Source organism: Elephantulus edwardii, unplaced genomic scaffold (assembly GCF_000299155.1).
Source record: "Elephantulus edwardii isolate Elephantulus edwardi_28Jun2011 unplaced genomic scaffold, EleEdw1.0 scaffold00106, whole genome shotgun sequence".
Taxonomy (NCBI): domain Eukaryota; kingdom Metazoa; phylum Chordata; class Mammalia; order Macroscelidea; family Macroscelididae; genus Elephantulus; species Elephantulus edwardii.
In genome coordinates, this window is record NW_006399856.1 from 11630647 (window position 1) to 11653786 (window position 23140).

General features: G+C 38.7%; 1 protein-coding gene across 4 annotated transcripts in view; it reads right to left on the reverse strand.

Moving 5' to 3' along the window:
- The window catches only part of MAP2 (microtubule-associated protein 2), an 83535-nt gene extending 69938 nt beyond the window's left edge, over positions 1-13597 (reverse strand). For 3 of the 4 annotated variants that reach the window (XM_006891938.1, XM_006891937.1, XM_006891936.1), the window contains exon 1: positions 5086-5347. In XM_006891938.1, the coding sequence (XP_006892000.1) occupies positions 5086-5347 (262 nt within the window). Of the gene's footprint in view, positions 1-5085; positions 5371-13587 lie in introns of those variants that run through there. The other variant, XM_006891939.1, reaches the window with a different exon arrangement.
- Between the last annotated feature and the right edge of the window lie 9543 nt (positions 13598-23140).

The window sequence follows — 23140 nt, forward strand, 5'->3', positions numbered from 1 at the left end:
CGCTATGAGTCGGAAATGACTCGACGGCACATAACAACAACAACAACTTTGGTAATACTCACTCATATTACCAAAGTAGTCACTTTAAAATTCTTTTCTAAAATACATAGGGTCGCTATGAGTCGCAAGTGACTCAATGGCACATAACAACAACAACAATTTTGGTAATAACAATAATAATTTTCCCAACTGGCCAGAGTTTCAATAGTTCTTCATTTCTTTTTCATGTTATGTGACATGTTTCTACAAAGGCCACTTTAACGAGTAAATGTAAGAGACAATCCGGAAAGATCAGAAGTTATGCTGTAGGTAAGAAAAAGATTTTATCACTTTGGACTATTTTTAAATCTTAAGGAAAGAGACAAAATATAGAAGAATGAACTGTGAAGAAATAAAACTTAATATATTGCCTCCCAGAGGTGATTCTCTCTGTAGTTCTCACTGTTCAAGACCAAGAAGAAGTGGACTTTGGAACTTGAGGTTTAAAAACATCATTATGAGCCAGAAATGAGGGTGAGTTTTACAGAGCCTGACTAGAGAGAATGAAGGAAGACCCTTCGGCGCATGAGAAAGTCCACTCTGATGAAGGAATGAAGGGGAAGAGATGCGAGGGTAACGATGAATTCATTGCTCTAATTTCTGAAAATACGAAGAGAACTATGACATAAAAGAAAAATAGAGGGAAGTTCTTTGATTCCTACTAGCACTGGCCTGAATGCAATGTATTGCAGAGAATGAGGATACACTGGGAAAGACTTCATACAAAGATGCTAGGTGGGACACAATGAACTGACAAGTAGAATTTCTTGATGATCTTAAACACTTAATAAGTATCATCAAAAATTTATATAGTGAAAGTTGTTATTGATCTACAGTGACCAGATTTACTTCCAGGTTTCACTTTCTTGATATTCTATGAGTGTTCTCTTGTCTATGTTGACATATTCATCACCACCTATTCAGTATGTATGTTGAGCAAATAATTTGACAAGGTGGGCTATACAAAGACGTATGTGGCATTAAGATTGTAGGAAGACTCATTAACAACTTGTGTTATGCAGATAATACAGCCTTGCTGGTAGAATAGAATTGAATCACTCACTGCAGATTATAAAAAATCACAGCTTCAATATGAGTCAAGTCTCAACATTAATTAAACAAAAATACTTACCAAAAATCAGTATCAGGATAGATGGAAAAAAGACTGAAGTTGTCAACTATTTAATTTTATTTACTTTGATCCACAATCAATACCGTAGTAGCAGCAGTCAAGAAATCAAAAGATGTGTTACACTGGGGAACCCTGTTATCAAGGACCTCTTCAAAATGCTAAAGAGCAATAACATCAAGTTAAGGACTAAGATGTACCTGATCCAAGCCATGGTATTTTCAATTGCTTCCTGTGCATCTAAATGTTGAACAATGAATAAGGAAAATCAAAGAGTCATCAATGCCTCTGAAATGTGATGCTGGTGAAGAGCACTGAGTGTCCTACCAAAAGTACAAACTAATCTGTGATGAAGGACATACAATCAAGGTGTTTCTCAGAGGTTGTTCTTTGTTGTTGTTATGTGCTGTCGAGCTGCCTGTGACTCATAGCAACCCTATGTACAACAGCCGTAAACCCTGCTCTATCCTTTGTCAATCTTATTGTCTCTGACACATCTACCTGCATTACCCCAGTCACTGAATCAATCCATCTCATTGAGGGATTTCCTCTCCTGCGCTGCCTCTCCACCCTCCCAAGCATGATGTACCTCTCCAAGGTCTGCTCCCACCTTGGGACATGCCCAAAGGATGTCAGACAAAGCTTCAGAATCCTTGCCTTCAAGGAGCAGCCTGTCTTCACCCTCTCCAGGATGAACTTGTTTCTTCTACCAGCAGTCCATGGTATATTCAATACTCTTCTCCAGCACCACAGCTCAATGGCATAAACTCTCCTTCTCTCATCCCTAGTCATTGTTGAGCCCTCTGATGCATACCAATTAATTGCAAAGACCATGGCCTGTATCAGGCACAGCTTAGTCTCCAGACTGACATCGGTGCTCCTAAGTATTTTGGAGAGGTCTCTGACAGCAGACTTTCCCAATGCAATTAGTCTTTTAATTTCCTAACTGCTGGTACCAAGAGTAAGGATGATAAAAGCTCATTTCAATATTTTGGGCATGTTGTTATGAGAGGCCAGTTCTTGGAAAAAGATATCATGCCGAGAAAGTGGAGAGTCAGAGACAGTGGGAAGACCCTCCACAACTTGGACTGATACCGTGATTGTCACAATGGACTTGAACACGTCAGAGATTGTGAAGATGGTGCACTGGTGAGGGAACAGGGTAAAAGGGGAAGGTTCAGTTCTATTGTTTACTGGGTTGCTGCTGTAGTCAGCTTGACAGTACAAAACAACAACAACAAATAATGATCATAAGGGTAATTAAAAGCTGTCATTTCTTGAGCTTGTCACTTTATAGACTGTATTGTCTTACTTTCTCTTTGGGGCATGCAGACTTTGGACCTTCTCATGGCCTGGAATCCAGACTGGATGGCTCTACCCTCATTCCTTATTTCACACCGATTTCTGCATAGGGTTTTCTTTTTATTATAGCAACTGCTAAAACTCAACTTGACAAAGGCATGGCATCTGCAAAAGGAATGCAGCATGATCTAATGTTGAAGCTGTGAAGGATCGTGAGCTAATAGCCCATGCAGTGTTTGACAGATGTTGAGCATCACTGTGTTTCCTGTTAAGTATTTCAAATTTCCCATGGCACCCTTGTGCATGTGTGCTGGCACCCCAAAGTGCTTCTGTGCAGTATTTGGGAAATGTGGTCTTATCCAGAAATAACTTCTCCTTAATTCTGCCTTTCTATAGTCTTCATTTTGGCACCTAAAAACAGTGTGCTCTGTATTACAATGAATTCTGTACAAGGTCTAACTTGTGCTATTAGCAGTCAAAGTATCTTAACACACACACACACACAGAGCCACAGAGCATAACTTGTTACTTGGTTTAAGCAAAATGTTAAATACATTTTTGAATGAATGTTGTTGTTATGCGCCGTCAAGTTGCCTGTGACTCTTAGTGACCCTAAGTACATTAGCCCTAAACCCTGCCCTATTCTGTGCCAATATTACTGTTTCTGACGCACCTACCCCCATTACCCTAGTCATTGAATCAATCCATCTCATTGAGGATCTTCCTCTCCTGCACTGTCTCTCCACCCTCCCAAGCATGACGTCCGTCTCCAAGGATTGGACCCTCCTTGCAACATGTCCAAAGTATGTCAGATGAAGCTTCAGAATCCTTGTCTCCAAGGAGCAGCCTGGTCTCTCAACCTCTCTAGGATGAACCTGTTTGTTCTCCTAGCAGTCTATGGTATATTCAATATTCGTCTCCAGTACCACAGCTCAAAGACATCAATTCTTCTTCTATCCTCCCTAGTCATTGTCCAGCTTTCTGATATTGAGTGAATAGACTTAAAAATTGTGCAATATAAATTAAAGATTGCATAAAACACAATGTACATGAATAAAACACAATGCATATAAATTATCGTATGCAAACAAATACGCACACAAAAAACACCCCTGTTTGCTTAGGGAGCACTGGTGGCCTAGGGGTAAGGAACTACACTGCCAACCCAGAGGCTGCAGTTCTAATCCTCCAGCTGTTCTGTGTGAGAAAGATGGACAATCTCCTCCTGTGTGATTAACTACCTCTAAAAACCTGTTGGAAGGTCACCTTTGAGTTGGTTCAGACTGGATGGTACATAACACTCTGTATCTAAGTAATTTCCATTTGCTATGTTGTTGTGGGCTATCAAGTCGAAACCTATTCATAGAAGACTCTCCATGAGGTTTTCAGAGGCTGTGAAATGCCTTCGAGGGGGCTGCACATCCTTCCAAGGAACAGCCTGTAACTTCTAACCTCTCACCCTTGTTTTGGCAGCACAACTTCTCACTAGGCTACCTGAGCTTCTCTCCAGTTACTGGAAAGGTTTCCCCTATTTTCTTATCAAAATATAAATATATTGTTGAAAGAACGTCTCATTGACTAACTAATGGATACAGAATTAGTGGGGAATGATTTTGAAGAAGGACTTTATCTTTTGTTTTTCATTTATTTACACTTTTAGGGGCAGTAAGTACCATGTGGTTGGATCGTGAATGCTTAGCGTGAAGATAGGCAGTCTGCTTCTGAAAAGGTTTTGAGCTTTGGGAATCCTATGGGCCCATTTCTTCTACACAGCAGGGCCACTCCCACGTCAGGATCAACTTGCTTGGTTTATGTATGTAAATTCCTGGGTTCAATCAACTACGAAGACTTTAGACCTTCAGAAAGGGACAAACAATGGAGAATCATTCTAGAGGGTAGAATGCTGCGTCAGTCATGCTATTAGCCACCTTAACGATTAAAGGGGAATACTGATTATGTTCTGGAAGGAAATATACAAAAGTAAAAGGACTTCTTTAAAGTCTATGAGTTTTTTTAGAGAGCCATTGCAGATAGTAAAAAGTGGCTCCTGGGTAAGGGCATCTCTGCCTCTTCTCATCCCTTCCTTTTTCTTCCTCTTTTTCCTCCTTTCCTTGTTGTTATTGTTGTTATGTGCCACGGAGCTGCCCAGGACTCACAGCAACCCTGTGAATACAGATCTAAACCTTGCTTTTGTCACTGGGGGGAGGGGGAATGTTTGCCTTATTACCCTAACAAGTAAGCAGGTTTCTAATCCATCAAAAGGATTTAGGTCCAATTTATTCATGAGAAACACAAAGAAGACATTTCTTAAATTTTCTTAAAATGAGTTAAAATGTTGACAGTTTCTAGCACAGCAGATATATAAAACATTTGTCTGTTACAGTGAAAAAGGAAAAATTAACTAGGAAGATGGGATCAAGTGTATACATGCAATTTGGGGAAAGTCAAGCTCGTCCTCCTGATTGATTTTTGCCTCCATTCTGTTTCCCCTGCCTGCTAGGAGTCAAGCTCTAGCACTGGTGAAAGAGGACCAGTGTTGTCAATTAATTCACTTTCAGACTAAACTAACTTCAAAGCACAAAGGAAACCCTTGTAACAGAGGGATCCTTAGTTACCTGCTGTTTCTCTGTCTGCTGAGGTCAGCTCTCCATTGATCCCATTCTCTTTGGTATTTGAATAGGTGCCCTGTGGTCCGTGCTCACCAAAGGCACCTTCTTCATCCTCTCTGTACGGGAATCCATTAGCGCTTCGGACAAGCCCATCCCCTGCCCCACCTTGGTCCTTAATCTCAGGAGGATGTGGGTGCCCAGATGCCTCTGTTAGTTGAGATGAGGTCCAGTGAGGCGCCTTTGCTTCGTCTTTCCGATCATCAGCCATCCTTTAACGCCCTGTGATGTCTCCTGTGAAAAGTGGAAAAATGGTAGCCATCATGACCTAATACTTGTAGTGCCAAAATAGGGCAGATTTATATCAAACTCAGCAGACTGGTTAAAGAAACACATTCAATAAACCATTAATAATATCAAGAGATACACACTGATAAGATCTTGGGGTTTACATACTTTTGGCGGCATATTTATTGTTTTCATATAGAAATCAGTGTCAGTCTATATGTGCTCCTTTTAAAGTTTATTTTTTTTATGCCATTTAAGGACACATATCACTATCTTCACTGACATGTGGTCTTGAATATTTATCGTGCACTGTTGTTGCTGTTATGTGCTGTCACAGCTGCCCCTCCAGACTCTCCAGAGGGTTTTCAGAAGTTGTAAATTGCATAGGGAAGAGATTGCCCACTGGACCCCACTGTAAATACGACTCTATTAAACACACACCTCTCAAAAAACATCGGGGAAAAGGCAATGCCCAATGTATTAGTCCTTTCAGTTTATGGTGTTTCATTCAGACTAGCAGCGGATATGATTTTTGTGTGTGTGTGTGTGTGAATTAGAAAGAAGGCATTTTGGCTTTATTTTTTTCAACCACATTTTCTGAGCTCCTGTCTGTAGACATTGTTCATTATCGCAAGTATAGAGACAGGATAGAAATATAGTATTGAACGTAAGTACTACTTTCTGGTATTGTTTCATACAAAACCAAAACAGGACTGACACCAGGGTTGAGGGAAGGCACAAAAGGAGGGGAGGAATGATGTATACTGCATTGAAACAGATGAGGGACAGAACTATTTAAAAGGGACATATGAATGGGTATTCTTGCCATTACAGAAGTCCAGAGTGAAGGCTGCATATGGAGTGGACTTGTGGGGAGGGATTGCATAACAAATAAAGAGTTTTTCTTCTTCTTTTCAAGAAGAGTGAATGACTGGAAATCCTAAGTCTCTGTAAACTTTCATTAAAATTAATAAGAAAAAATATTTGAGGAGATTAGAAATATTTATAGCAATCAAGACCTCCTAGCAGACCACCAAATTTCACAATAGTTGTAACAGATAAATTATGGATCATTTCTTCTACACCAAAAAAAATATAAAATTGAAAAAAAAAACACACACACCAAAACCAGAAAAAAGAAAAAAAAAAAACAAACCAAAAACTAGAAAGGTTAAATCTTCAGCAGCAATCAAGCAGCTATGAACCATACCAAAGGCTGAGCTGGTTGTGGAGTAGGTGCTTTGCACCTGCTAAATGCATGGCAGACACTGTACATCCTTCTTTTATGTTCACTGCTGCTAAGTTTAGAGATGGAGTTGACGAGAAGTGAGTAATTATCTAGTTTTAGAAAGCTGTTGCCAGCAGTATAGGTTTTTATTGATAGAGAGCCTCTGGCTCACACAGTTCACTGGTCTTTTGGCTCCGCATCTTATTTTTTACAACCCTCAAGACCTTGTCTTTTCCCTTCAAAGAAGCTTAACTTTCCATATTCTTACCCAGTCCAACCTATGTTGTGTGGAGAGTGAATACTATAAATAGAAAATTTCACATAAAGCATCACATGCCATATCAATGTCACTTTTTAAAACTTGAAAGACTTTTTTTTAAAGAACAATTTTAGATTTGCAGGGAAATGGGGCAGAGAGTCTCAGTCGGGAACCAGTTGCCATGAAATCAATTCCAATTCATGTCGAGAAGCTTCACTGAAGCATGTTCAGTGGTGTGGAAAGCATTCAAAACCAAATGGTCACGGAACCCTTTTTCTAACGTCATGTTTATTAGAATCTCCGAGGAGATGTAGAAAACACTTAGGTTTGTACCTTTAGCTTTATGATTAATTTAGAGAGTTGAACCATTCATTATTCAAAGCAAATAAAGCTGTAGGAGTACCCAGAATCTCTGAGGAACCTAGCGATTTTTCTTCCTCATCCTTACAGCTCCCTGGAACAGATTTCTCATTGACCAGAAGATTCTCATCTGACATTTATTAAGTTATCTACAAGGAAAATGTGTTACTTGTTAATCATTCACTCAAAAGGTTGGAATAATTTGTTATCAAGAAACCATCTATTTAAAAAGTAAATTTCTTTAATGTTTAAAGCCTGAGAGTTTTGAGTTCTTTTAAATCAATAAAAAATGAATTTCCCATAAAGAAAAGACTGGCTAGCCATACTGATTCAAATTCATATCAAGTAACAAGTTATATTTATTATACTTAACATTATTTAACTTATTGAAAATATACTTTAAAATATATCCAAAATAATTAGATATGACTTTTTCTGTTTTGTTTTTTGTCAGGGTTTTGAAATGTAGACTAAATATCTGTTTAGTGACATCTAGCTTAGGTCAGGTGCAGCCTGAACTTGACACTATTGTGACAAAATTACTTTGACAGAAAATATGAATTGGGAAGATTGTCTCCACTCTCAAGAAAAGCTTTTTAATGGAATCAGACATATTTGGTCACACTTACCTGTAATTACAACCTGATGTTATTAAAACATCACCCATTTAGGAAATTATGTAAATCTCTAATAAAAAATTATATTATCTTGACTTTTCCAATCAAGACCAAAAATTTAAGACTATGGCTAAAGATGTTTACCCTCTTTAATGTCTTCTCATTAATATTTTCAAGGCTTATAAATGAAATGTAGAGTTAAAGAAAATTAGAAAGCTGAAACAAAGTCAAATCTCTTCTCAAGCTACACGCTGGTGGTACCAGAAATGACATTCCATTCATACTGTGTAATGACAATGACTCTTCTCCCTACAAATTGCAAAATTACAGAGGTTTAAAACTTTGTCTGCCAAACAGCTGAAGGGTTGTCACACAGTCTTCTGGTTTGATAAAATAAGCTGAGAAAATATCCTCATTCCTCATTTTCTCTCCCTGTCTCCTTATATTATCATGTTTCATAACATAAGCAAATAAAAATGAAGAAAGTGAAAAACTGATGAAGTTCTAGAAATTGACAGAGAACTAATAATAAACTTGTGGGCTTTTACCTTAACTGTATGCAAATATTTTGTTCATTGTCTTCAATTCCTGAGAGAGAATCTCTAAAAACCTTGGAATTTCCCTCATGTCTAAAGTGCTTTGTTGAAGATTCCTGACCGCTTCTGAGGCTTATGGCTTAGGGATGGATAGGCCAGAAAAGACCACCACACAATATCAGCTAATTTTAGAGAAGAGAGGGCAGGGAATATAGAAGCTGTATGGGCTTTCTGATTGGTAAAGGAAAAAAAAAAAGAATGACTGTATATGGGAGAGTAGTATATCCCATGTGGAGGATCGAAGGTTTCATATTGGCAATCCTCTATGACATTACACTATGTGTCTATTTGTTGGAATATTTCTGATGTAATGTAATCATAAATATATATATATAGCATTTCCTATGAGCTTTACAGTTATTACAATATTTTCTCTACCCTAAGACAGTTGTTTTCAGGTGAAAGTCACCAATCCAGAAGTGAGGATGCTGTGGTACCATCAGCCTTGTGGTTGGTGTTTGCAGACTTAAGCAGATAAAGCAGCTTAGATGGCTGTGGCCTGTTAGCTGTGAGCTCTGATCTAGCCTTGGATATTCAGGACCAGAGGAAGGGGTACTATATTTGCAGTTGGTATCAGAAAAGAATTGGAGCAGGAAGGAACATATAACTGATAAGACTGAGCAGAACTGTTCATCACAGTGACAAATGGAAATTTGACATCTTCCTGTGTGATATTATAATAGGAGTCTTAGATAATGAAGAGGGAACACGTAAGCCTTATAAACTCTCAAATGCCTTAGCTGATTTTGCCTTAAAAATATCCAGAGAAAGGGGGGGGAAACTCAATGAAAAAAAAAGATGAATATTACTAGATGATAACATAATTATGATAAAAACAAAAGGGGGGAAATATGGGAAGCCAATACTAAATATTTATAATAAACTGAATGCTATTTTAAAAAAAATTAAAAAAAAATGGACCTCTTCCAATCCATTGACAAAAAAAAGATGAATATCAGAAAAATAAACAGAAATAAGAAAGTAAATATCCAACTCAATATTAAATATGGATATCTTGGTAAACACAGATCAAGGTTTTGGGCTCATATACTTTGACTTTCAATGACTTAAAAGTAAATTTAAAAACATATATGAATTAATTAAAGTTTTGATACTTTTTTTAGCTGATATGTGGCTATAGCATTGCTATTATTTATCAGATTTCTATAGTATTATTTACAAATCTATAAAAACACAATTGAAAAAAAGAAAAAAGACACACAATTGAAACCAATTTGTTTTGAGATATGGTGTCTTTTGATCAAAGATCTACACCATAACTTAATTTTTGTTGGGATATAGAAATAAGAAAAAAGTGGATTCTTACTCGATGTTTTAAGACTATCAGAGAATGGATACATTCTGGGTATTTAATTCCTTTTTAATTGTGGAGCTCAGTCTAACTTGTTAATAGGGAGCTCTGGTGACTTACTGGGAGGGAGCTGGTAGCTCAAAGGCATGGAGCTTGCTCAGTGGAAGAAAGATGGCAAAATCCTCCCAACTTTTCTGCCTCTGAAAACCCAGAGGAGGGTCAACCAGGAGTCAGTTCCCACTCAACAACACATAACAATAACAACAACAACAATAACAACTTGTTGATAAGGAGCCCTGGTGATTTGGTGAGTTTTTTGTTGGGCTGTTAAACAAAAGGGAAATGGCCTTAATTCACCAACCACTACTCCAGAGAAAAATGGGCAGTATCCTCCCTTAGACTTAAAGCTTTAAAGTCAATGGAGTATCGTCAAGCTTGAAAAGCCTGGGTGGCTTCTGGTTTGAAGTCTTTGCTTATACTATATTCTACCCCTTGTTTTATATATATAAAAACTATAAACCATAAAAAATATTTTCTGAAATTAGGCAAGATACAAGCCATAAATAAATAACCATAATACTGTGTTCTAATATTTTAGAGAAAACTGCGCACCATTGTTACAATCTCTGCCTTATTCACACTTCTTTTATCATTTCAGATAAAAATGAACAAATATTAGCAGAAAATTTCTCATTTCCAGAAATAGCATCACAAGGGTTAAAAAATAATCTTCTCATTTACTATAAGTAACTTTGGAAATACTTTTAATTACCATAAAAGCAATTGCTAATAAATAAGTAATAATTTAAAAATCACCAAGTATATTGGAAGCAGCCAAATAATACACATTGTTGATTTCCTCTAAGAGTTATGGAACCATATGTGCACATTAAAAGTTAATGTACTTAACAGCTGGTGCAAAAGAGAAGCATTTTCATCTGAAACTTCATCTATCACTCAATTACTAGCATATCATACATGGAAAATATAGCTTGATATACCCCAATCAATCGTGCATTTTCTATCCTTTACAGAAGTTGAGTAGATATATTTATTTTCTCAATTTAGAATCATGCCAAAAGGCAGTTCCTGAACACATCTGCCCTGAGGCCATGCAGACACAGGATAAGTAAGGCTTAGCTGTCAACATTTCCTTCAGTCTTTTAGGGGAAAAATAAGAACTAAAGAGAAATACCCAGAAGAAATATCGTTGACAGCTATAGAGTCTTTCTGAGCTACTTAAGAGTTTCTTTTCTCAGGGTAAACCAAGAGCTCAAGGTTGCCAATTACTGATGCTCTTCACTAAAATAGAAACCATTTTTCCTTAAGATCAATTACTAACCTGGAGCTGCTCTTATGTGTATTTCACAGTTGAAAAGAGTTATGCAAAAGTGAGCAGCTCTGATGAAGCCTGTTCGGCATCGTCGTAACATAAAAAGCTTCCCTGACAGATGGGTAAAAGCTGCCCTTGAGGTGCTTTGGCCAGGAAATGAACTTGATTTTCCTGCATTTTAAGATGAAAATTCTACCACTGAACTACCACTTCTTCCGTACCGTCAACAGTGTTTGTGTTAGGAGCTGTTGATAGTGACTCAGCCCTATCCTACACCATCTTCACATTTACAGCCACGCTCAAGCCAATTTTTGCAGTCACTGTGCCAATCTGTCTCCTTGAAGTTTTCACTGACCCTCTGCATTCCCAGGCATGATGTCTTTTCCCAAGAAGTAGCCCCTCTTGACAGCAGGATCAGATTATGTGAGATGCGTTTAACCATCCTTGCCTCTAAGGAACACTTGGCTTGCACTTCCTCTGATACGGATTGTTTGGGATATTCAATACTCTTCAATGACACCACAATTCAATGGAGTTGGTTCTTCTTCATTTTTCCTTATTCACTGTTGAACTTTCATATCCATTTGACGCCAGGTCATGAAAATCATGACTTCGGTCTGGCCTACCTTAGTCCTTGAAAGGACAACCTTACTCTCTTGCCAGACTAATACAATACATAGTTTGATTTCTTGATTTCTGCTTCTATAGGTACTGATTATGATGGATTCAAGTAAAATGAAGTAACTGGAAACTTCAACTGTTTCTCTATTATGATGTTGCCTTTTGTTCAGGTTGTGAATATTTTTGTTTTCTTGATGTTGAAGTGCAATCTGCATTGAAGAGTATAGTCTTTGATCTTCTTCAGTGTTTGAAGTCTTCATCACTTCCTTCAAGAAAGACTGAATCATTTGCTTAAGATAGGTTGTCCCTGCATCTTCTTTCAATCCTGATGTCACATTCTTCTTCTTAAACTATTTGCTCAGCATGCAGACTGAATAGGTATGGAGCAATAATAAAGCACACATATTTTCTGATTTTAAACCATGTGGTATTGTTCTAGTCAAACAACTGCTTCTTAATATATGTACAGTTTTCACATAAGCACAATTAAGTACTCTGGAATTCCATTATTCTCATGTTAATAATAATTTATTATGATCCACACAGTTAAGTACCTTTGCATATCTTCAGTATATAGTTAAGGAATTAGAATTTCTGGGTATGGGGATTGGAAATCACTATTTTAACAAGCTCAATGGGTAATCCTGATAGAAACATAAGTTTGAATACTACTGCTTCTGGACAAGCTCACTACACAAGACTGTAGATAAGAAAGTACCTATAACACACCCCTTATGACTGAAGGAAAGAGTTAGGGCAACTATCTTGCTAGATAATTAGATCATTCTTCAAATAAAAGCTGACCCTCTCCTTTCCTCTGTCCAGGGCACTTGACATGAAGCAAAGAATTCCAATCCCAGAGCTGATTACTTTAACCTTCCTGGGAACAAGACAGTTCTCTGATGTGCATAAGGAGTTCTGGTGGCCTAGAGGTAAGAAGTTGTACTGTCAACTCTAAGGCACATGGCTTGAATGCACCAGCTGATCCATGGAAGAGAGATGGGCAATCTCCTCCTCTGCGATTTAAAGACTCTGAAAACCTGCTGGGGGATTAGCTATGAGTCAGTTCCAACTCAATGGCATACAACTGTTGTGCCTAATTAGATTGAAGGAAATAAAAGTATTTCAGAGGGTACTTGAAATTATGCCCCCTCGTCTCTGGTAAAAATATACTTCATGCTGCAAAAACAATGACTAGTCCTTGGCCAGTTTGTTAACATCTTTGCACCATCCTTAGAATGGTTATTATTAGACACTCTTGGCATTGATTAATGGATTACGACAAATGGACACTGGCTGGAAAGATCCCAGACTGAGTTATGATTTTATCTCTAATTCATATAATTAGTGACCAAAAAGATACTTTCTGTTTTGTAATGCTGGTACCTGAAGTAAATGAATAGAAACGTTGCTGTCCATTCAGTTTTTACTCATGGGGACCACATGTGTGTGAAAGCAGACCTATAGGCCTGTGGGCTTTCAAGGACTGGAGTTCTGGAGATAAACTGCCAGGAGCTTGCTTTGATGAGCCAGGGGATGCTTTCCCCCACACTGAGAAAGAAAAGTGAACTATCTGTCCATGTCGGGCACTTCCAGGGAGAGCTGGAATGAGAAACTGAGTCTACTAACATCCATTCCACTGTTTGGTGCCTCACCAACACAGAAACACTCAAATAGGGTTGGTGTTAGAAAGCTAATACCGTGTAGGCTGCATTTTAGATGTAATTATTTCTCGGGGTGAAAAAGACGAGACTGACACAGAAACACATACACTAGGGAACGACAAAGGTCTTGTCAGGATCAGCTCTAAGCCGAAGAATGTCAGGTAACCAAAGTACTCCTGGGGCTACAGACAAGGCATGGAGATGGCTAGGACTTTGGTTTGGACTTGTAGTACCTACAACTATGATAAACTTCAGAACTTTAAAACAGTCCACATGTATATTTTTGTCATAGCAACTAAGGCAAGTTGGTCACTAAGACAATGAACAAAGTTATAGGCTATACACATTAACTATGTTATCGTTTAGACTCCAGGTAGGTGCTGCCTTCCAGGAAGAACATTCTTCAGGAACCTTCAGAACTCTTGTTCTCTCTGCATCAGTCAGTTCTCATCTCTGCACTCCCAACACCACGTACAAAGCACAAAGCAGACTTAACATCAAATATTTACCGAAGGGCTGGACAGGGAACATGTGTACACACCAGACTGTTCGCTAACATGGAACATGGGGAATGAGGCTGACAGCAGACAAGAGTAGATTGTAAAATTCAGCAGCGATTGTGCTAGAAAACATGCAGAAGTCTCTGGGGCATCTATGCAAAATCTGATGGGAGTTTCAAACACACATTTAAAGATTTGGTCTAGCAAGGGTGTGAAACGTGGATTAGAAGGAAGTATGGCAAAGAGATAAGCATCATTCAAGAACCTCAAAGAAAATTCTAAAGCAAAAAGGCTAAAGGGAGAATTGGACATTTTCCTGAGAGGCACCGATTCGCGAATTGACTCAATAAGCATGTATTAAGTCTCCACGTAAATTTTAGATCAATTAATTTATATATTAAAATGATAATTTATAATTTTTAGTATTTCTTAAATGTCTTTTTAAATTTTATTGGGAAAGACAAGTTGGGGATACAAGGAGGTGAGGGTTCGGAGCAGAAGGATGAGGATGGGCAGGGATGAAAATTGCAGGGATGCGGCTGCAGGGCTGCACAATTTGGTTGGTGGGGGGAGCAGGCGAAGAAAATGAAAAGGATCCAGTGGGGACCTTATACTATGACTTTTGATAATCATTCTTCATACAATTATGATTAAGGCATAAGTTTTCACTTCAAATAGCTAACATTACTATAATGAGAAAAATGTGTTTGAAAAATATGCACTATAACAAACCTTGAAAATTCAATGATGGGGGACAAAACAGACATTATATGAAGCTAGCTAGCCCTTTGGGTTGCAAATATATGATCAGAAAAAATGTGTGGGCTAAATTATTTGTACTAAAGCAATTATAAGTATACTGAACTACTCTGTCTATGGAGAACCCAACATCTTGTTAAATATATGAAATGTTATTTTTTTACAGGAAAAGGTAAAATATGAGTTATGAGAAAGGTAAGTTTGACTCCCATAACATACAGCTCCCGGTTTTTCCTGGCTGTGTGTTCTACTGTGCCCTGCTGCCCAGTGACAGTAATTGTGACTCAGGGGAATCTGAGTTGAGTTGGTCAGTCTTCACACACTGTTTGACTTATCTGTTTGAAAAGACATATCTTTGTGTAGCCTGGAGCCAGTTCTAGGAGTCAGGTCACTTTTTTCCCCTTTCTTATTACTTGTACTCTGCTAGACTTCAGTGATATGATTCAGTGATAATGATTGTTAAAACCTCTAGAACTTAAATGCATATCCTTAGTCTATGCATATGTGAAATGAAACTGGGAAAATATTCAAATAAGCAAATATCCATATGATTTCTTTTCTGTAAAAGACAAGCAATCCAGCACTGCCTGTCAATGTTTTACTCTGAGTGTGGGCACCATAACCTGTTGCCACCAAGTTGACTGCAGTAACCCTATAGGTTGTCATTCTTGTTGATTGTCTTTGAGTATGACTCCTAGCGACCCTATGACCAAAAGGCCTGACGTCCCTCTATAACTGTTGACATTTATCAAAGTTCATAGAGTTTCTGGAGGCATGTAGAATTGCTCCCTAGGGTTTCCAAGACTAAAATATTTATATAAGCAGATAGCCACTTTTTTTTGAACAGCTGGTGGGTTCAAGACAGTGACCTTTTAGTTAGTATCTATGTGGTTAACCACTGTGCCACAAAGGCTGGTGATAGTATATGGCAGACCCACAGGACAAGACAAGACAATTTAAAAATGAGATCTCACTCATCTACAAGTCAGGAAAATAGATCTCACATTTCCGGTAACAGAGGTAAAAGGAAAACAAAGAGGAAAAATAGCAAAGATGAAATGAAATCTTGCTTTGATCATTAAGAGTATTTAAGAATAGTAGAATGTGCCGAGAGAAAGGACAGATATCCAGGCCATAAAGCATCTTGCCTGCCAGGTTAGGTAATAAAGGTTTACTAAGCAGATGATGTACTGAGAATGAGCTGTTATGATCAGAACTGGGAAAGTCAATAGTTTAAGCAACAATCCATGAGAGAATGAGTAATATTTTTAGTTATAATTAAAGTACAGGATGTCCTCAATTTATTATATGATAAACTGCATTATGATCAGCCACTTTTCCTGGGTTAGAGGCAAGGATTTCAAAGCTCTGTCTCACTACTTTGGGCATGTGGCTAGGAGGGACCAGTCCTTGGAGAATGACATCATGTTCTCAAGGGTAGAGTGACAGACAGCACAGGAGAGAAAGATCCCAGATGAGAAAAATTGACACGGAAACTAGGGTAATGTAGGTAGGTGTGTCTGGGACAGTCAGACTGTCTCAGGATAGGACAGGGTTCGGAGCCATTTTTTTTTAATATTTTTTCCTTATTGTATATTATTGAATCAGAACAGGCACAGGAGGAAATTACTCTTTCTTCTCCAGTGGAGCATCTGGTGGATTCGAGCCACGTACCTTCGGGACTGCAGTGCAGGTTCTTGCCACTAGGCCACGAGAGTTCCAGGGTTGAGAGCTACTGTACATAGGGTTGCTATAAGTCACAGACAACTAGATGACACACAACAGCAACAACAACAACATGGTTGGTAATATGCACTACATACAGAGTCGTACCTCAGAATTTGCATATGTTGTCATTTTCAGGCCAATATCCAAAGAAAAATAAATGCTGCTTTTTTTAGATACTCATAATAAAAGACAATAATAATGAAAATTAAAAAATAAACTCTCTCAAACCCCCAAACAGCCAACATATGTATTGAGATTATATTAGAACTGACTTACAGCAGAGACAAAACTGTTACAACAGAGTCAAATTGTGAGTCATAGTCTATCTACAGCGATATTTGGGCAAGGCAGCGGTAGTTACTGTACATAAGATAAGCATTTTGAGGCAAAGGGAGTTCTTTTAATATGCAATCCCAATTTAATCACACAAAATGGTTGTCCTCATGAAGCTAATATTTTCATGGCAATAACCATATAGTAACTAAACACATAATTAAACTTAGAAATATCCAGATAGTTCAAGTTCTCTGAGGTAGAAGCAAGGCAGAAGAACAGTGTAAGGACTTGAGCTGCCAGTCCAAAGCTACATGGTTCAAAATCACCAGCTTCTTCTCAGGAGAAAGGTGGGCAATCTCCTGTTTGATTTACTGCCTCTGATAACCCTCAGGAGGGTCAGCTATAAGTCAGTTCCACCTTGATGGTACAAAACAAAATAAGTATGTCACCAGAGTTTTCTCAAATAATGACTGCTGCTGTTGTTTTGTACCATTGATTCTGAACCAACTCATAGCTAACGTTCCAGGTTGTTTTAGAGCCTGGGATTGCATGGAAAAGACTGTCCATCTTTTTCCTGTAGACTACCTGGTGGATTGAAACATATGCCTTTGGGTTGGCAGTGCCAGCTTAGCACTAAGTCACCAGAGTGTTCTAAATAATCATTAGCAATGTTCAGTTAAATAATACATATATGTACTTGGATCCACAATTAACACCCTTGTACCAGCAGTCAGGAAATAAGGAGACACACATTACATTGCGAAACTCTGCAGTTAGGGGTCTCTCCAAATTATTGAGGAGTAATGCTGTCAGTTTGAAGACAAAGGTATGTCTGATTCAGGACATAGTCTTTCCAATCACTTGCTATGCTTCTGAGAACTGGACAATGAATAGGGATGAGAGAAGAATTGAAACCTTTGAGCTGTGGTGTTGGAGAAGAGTGCTGAACATCCCATGCATGGAAAAGAGAACAAAGATATGTCTTGGAAAAAGTGCAGCCAGAGGGATCTTTGGAGGCAAGAATGATGAGGCTTCACCTCACATACTTTGGGTATGTTGAGAGACATGATGCTGGGAAGGTTGGAGGGTCAGTGAGGGAGAGGAAGACCCTCAGCCAGGTGGATTGACACGGTGACTGCTGCAACAGGCTCTTGTGTGTCAGGAATTGTGAAGATGGCGCAGGATAGAGAGGAGTTCACATAGCGTAACTAAGAGTCATACTCAACTCGACATCACTTAACAACAACAACAACATATGTATTTATGAGAGTAGTATGTGTCTATTCATGTATTTTCTTATAGGAAAACATATTAAACTCCTATTGCTTTTAAAACAAAGTTTTCTTTAGAATTCTTGCCTTCCATTTACAAGACTCACACTAATTGTATACATATGCCAAGACGTAAACAAGGCAAAGAATGAAAAGGCTTACACATTGCTGCCTTGCAGCATGAACATTCTAGTACCACAGGGGTCTGTCTTGAAAGGAGCTCTTTTGATTGTTTTGGCCCATTGCTCTTTATTCAGGACTGCTTATTACCGGATATTTCCTGGAGCTCCACACACAATTGTTTGAAATGACTCAAGCTTTGGCACTCCCTCACTAAAGTATCTGCCTTAGTGAATTCTTAATTTCTTACAGAGACAACTGTCTCAAATTCTACTGCCTTCTGTAGTAATTACTGAGCACACGGTATGACTGGAGTCACTGACATTCATGTAAAAAAAGAGTGTAGGGTGTGAGGAAAGAAAAAGAGTAACAAAAATTAGTCACAAGAAATTAGCAGGTTTAAGTAAATCATTCTATTCCTCAAGAGAAAGTGCTGAGAGTGGTTCATCAGACATTCACTCTTAAGCTCTTTTTCCACACAGAAAAAAGACAGAGCAGGTTTTGTTTGATGTTTTGTTTTGTTTTTTTTATTCTTTCAGGCACTTTCATTCAACAAATCTCTCTAGAGCCAAGAAAACTTGATTAAATTGTGTTTACTCTCAGAGGGAAAAGAGTTTTAACCTCCAGGGAAAGTCTGCCAATTGCACACTTTACTGCAATGCAGTATTTGCAGAAAAACTGAAGTGTCCACAATCCTAAGGAGCTGAAAGTCTGTGACAGAAATGCTTAGCAGAAATATTGATTCTGTGGTCTAGTTGCTAGAGTGACTTTTAAAGAACACTGTGACACAGTATTCCATTCATGTGCTTCTAGATAAACAGTAATGCTTACCAGTGTTCAAGTGCTGATGGAATGTGTATGTGTGTTTGTACATACATTATGATAAGAGGACTATATAAGATTATTTAGAAGGTTCATTGAAAGTCAAAACTCTTTGACTTTTTTTTAAAAAAACTTTAACAATAGCTAATTCTGTTTCTTTCTCAAAATGGTTTTATCTTTATCCTTTCCCTTTAAAGTGCATATATTTCAATTGCTACAGCTTAAAATAAAATGAGTTTTTATTTGACTATGCTGATACATGATTCCTTATAATACATTTTAGAAACTCAACAGAGCACAAACATTTAATTTGGTCTATAATGCATATTTCAATATTAATTAATCAACTGATCCTCTTGACAAATTGTTATTAAAAAACCACTACAGCAGTACTAGATATTATGCTTTTTAGCTATTTGTTCTCATACTTGTTTGTCTTTCTCATTGCCAATGAGTTGGAACCGACTCAGCAGACCCTCCAATGGGTTTTCTGAGGCTATAAATCCCATTGCAGTAGAGAGCCCATCCTCCTCTGTGGAGCAGCTCGTGGATTTGAACTGCTTACTTTTTTGTTGGCAGCACAGCTCCTTATCCTCTATGTTTGTAAGAATGAACTTTGGTAAACTGATATATCTTACATTTTTTCATATTTAAACATAATGTTGAAATTCCAATTCACAATTTGCCATCTATTTTTTCCACCACTGGGGCCACATTGTCCAATTAATTCAAATATATTAATTCTGCAGACAGATTTTTCTCTTGGTATGACAGACTGCTTGCTATTTACTGAGATATTTAAAAAAAAAACCCAACCATTTAAAAAAAATCTTTTTTTTTTTCCTGGCACGCAGCTAGAGAACATTTCCTAACCTCTTTGGCAATTAGGAATGATCACGTGTTTGAATTCTATCCAAGAGAAAGTAAGCAGATGAGATAGATCCACATTCAGGATATGTTGGCTTATACGCAATCCTATGAGCTTCTGCGTGTGTCTGCCTTTCTATAAGGGGATGTGGACAAAGATGAGTAACAGTGACAAACGGAAGGAGCCTGGGTCCCTGGAGGATTATGAAGGACCAGACAACCTGCCAACCACAAGGCCGGCCCAAGACTGTTAAATGAGCAAGTCCTGAAGAGGTAACACATTTCTGAGATGTCTGTTGTAGTTTTCAGACAATCCAAACTAATGCGCTTGGTTTGAATAAAAATATGCTGAGACTGGAAAACAACAAAAGAAGAAAACTGGAAGAAGCAATAGGATTAAATGAAACACATTTAAGTAACTCTCCCAATTTACTGTCTGCACAGCAAACCCTGACAAGGAACTAGCAGAGTGTGTGGGTGTCTGAGTGGGCGAAGGCAGAGAGCAAACCCGAGGAAAGAGCATTTCCTGCTCCTCTTCTGAAATGAGCCTCTTCATGCCCCGGTGCGTCCCCCAGAGTGGCTGCAGCCCAGACGCCCAGCTACCAGCTTCCTCCATTGGTAACATCTGCTTCTATTTACCTTTATAGCGCTTCCATTCTCGAGTCTAGTTACCTCCCGACTTAATGCACACTCCTACCCTCCACAATCCAATTAAAGAAGACTCCATGTATCTTCCAACACACACTGCTGTTTCCTATGTTACACAATTTCTTACTTCAATCCCTTTATAGAATCCCAGATCCCTGAGGATTGTCATCACCAGCCCTTACAAATGTCTGTATTTTTCATGCTTAACAGAATTCAAGAGGGAGCTCCGGTGGTGTACTGCATAGTGAGGCATGCTGCTGACTCCAAGACAGCTTCTCCAGAGGTTCAAATCCACCAATATCGCCTCCCTCAGGAGAAAGATGGGCCGTGTCTTCTTATCAGGATTGTCTTGGAAACCGAACTCCATCGCAGTGAGCTTAGTTTTTAATAGAACTAAGACCTTGGAGGCAGGAGTGGCATCCACTTCCTTTTAAACAACATGCGTCTGGAAACTCTATGAACTTTGGTAAATGTCTATAGTTGTAGAGGGGCTTCAGGCCTTTTGTTCATAGGGTCACTATGAGTCATGTTCGACTAGAAGGCAATTAACAACAACAACAACAGGACTTTTATAAGTCAAAAGGAAAATATTTTTTAATGGACAAATACAGAGAACTCTCCCTGTTCCATCACACAGCATGGCCCTCTTGTGAAATGTGAGCGGCATGACAATGTGATGGGTGGTATAGTTCAGTGATGATCACTTCAGAAGAGTGATGAGATTAGATTAATATATTGACAAAAATACCTCCTTGGCCACCAAATATATTTTTAAAATTGTTTTTTTTAGTAGCATTAGAACGTGAAAGGCAAATGCTGCTGTTGTTGATTGCTGTCAAGTCAAGCATGACTCATAGCAACCCTATGAACAGAAGGCTGAAAGCCTTTCTATAACTATCAACATTTATCAATGTTCATAGAGTTTTCCAGAGGCATGTTGTTTAGCAAGTGGATGCCACTCCTGCCTCCAAAAGGCAAATGAGGGATGGCTAAATACATCACTGTAAGGAAGAAAGTGCCTCAGCTCCTCAGAAAATAACCAGGCCCATGGGACAATGTTTGAAGATTTGCTGGCAAAGTTCCTCATCATCTACTATGCCAAGTGGTTAGACTCCATAGAACTGACTCCTTACTCCTGATCATATTTATGCTAAATTTTACCTTCAGTATCCAGAAATCCAAACTCATGGCCATGGAATTGGAATGGACTCATAGCTGATCCTCTGCTGGATTCCCAAGATTGTCAATTGCATGGGATGAGATTGACCATATTTTTCCCAAAAGAGACACTAATGGCTTGTCCCAGGAAGCCGCTACGGGATTCAAATCTTCAGTGAGGCATCACCTTTGGGTAAGCAGTGGGTTATGCCATCAGTTAACAACAACAAGGCCAGAAGCCTTTCTATAACTATCTATAACTATCGACAGTTATCAAAGTTCATAGAGTTTTCCAGAGGCATGTTGAGTATATTGCTGTTGAGTCAGAATCAACTCACAACTTACCCTCCAACAGTTTTGTAGAAGCTGTAAATCACAGAGGAGGAAATTTCCCATCTTTCTCCGGTGGAGCAGCTGGTGGATTCAAACCATATGCCTTTGGGTTGGCAATTCAGAATTATTTTTACTCAAATACTGAGGTGGCTTAAAGTGGCTCTGTAGACCTTCTCCCTGCCCCAATGTGCACACACATGCACAGCTGTCCAAGTCCTCCCTTTTCATACTATATCATAAAAGCAAAGAGCAGGAAGGGCAGGAGAAATGGTTTTATTTTTGCAGGGAAACATGGCAAGTTGCAGACTAATACTTTGTATATGAAACACTACTTCAACAAGTTATTTGTTCCATCTCCAGCTTTGCCTGTGATGGTCATTATGTGCTCTGCTGATTCTCTTCTTTGTTTACTACCCTTTTTAATGTTGCAATATGCTATTTTCTGTCCCAAGGGTAATGTCAGAGAGAGAACAAGGACTTTAAGGGTCTTACGAATGAGCTCAGTCTAAGAATGGCAACCAGGCTATGGAGAAAAAGATGCTTAAACAGACCAGGCAAACATAAAATAGACATGTCTCAGAGTCATGAGGAAAAATATAAGTTGTAGCAAAATGATCTGAAATACTAATCATACAAGGAGCCCAAAAGTCATCTCTCTTTCTCATTCAGATGGTTACAGCCACCTCCATGTTTCTAATCTCTCTGGATCTTTATGTGCCAATCATCAATTAAGAGGAATTTATTGAGGGGGAAGGTGAAGGCACAAGCAGCCAGCCCTAGAGATTTTAACAGCTTTTCTGAGTATCCAGCATCAGGACCTCTTTCACTGATCACCCTTCTCCCCTCACCTCCTGAGCTGTAGGGTTCTAACAGCCAATCATACGCCTACTGGTTTAAGTTAATGAGCGCAGCTTATTACATAGAGTTCAAGTTACTGTGTCATGTGCCTCTGCATCAGAATTGACTCATAACTGACCCTCAGCAGGTTTAAAGAGGTTGGCAAACTGCACACGAAGAGACTGTCCATCTTATTTCCATGGAGCCATTGGTGGACACGAAACCCTGTGCCTTTGGACTGGCAGCAGAACTCCTTACCACTAAGCTTCTTGTTGTGTGCCACTGAGTTGGAACTGTCCCACAGCCGACCCTCCAGTGGGTTTTCAGGGGCAGTAAATGTTGAGGGCAGAAACTGCCCATCTTTCTCCTGCAGAGCAGCTGGTAAATTTGGACTGTGTACTTTATAATGACTTTACAATTCCTTCCCACATAGCCACCCAAGTTCTTTGAGGCTCCCTTAAAAATGT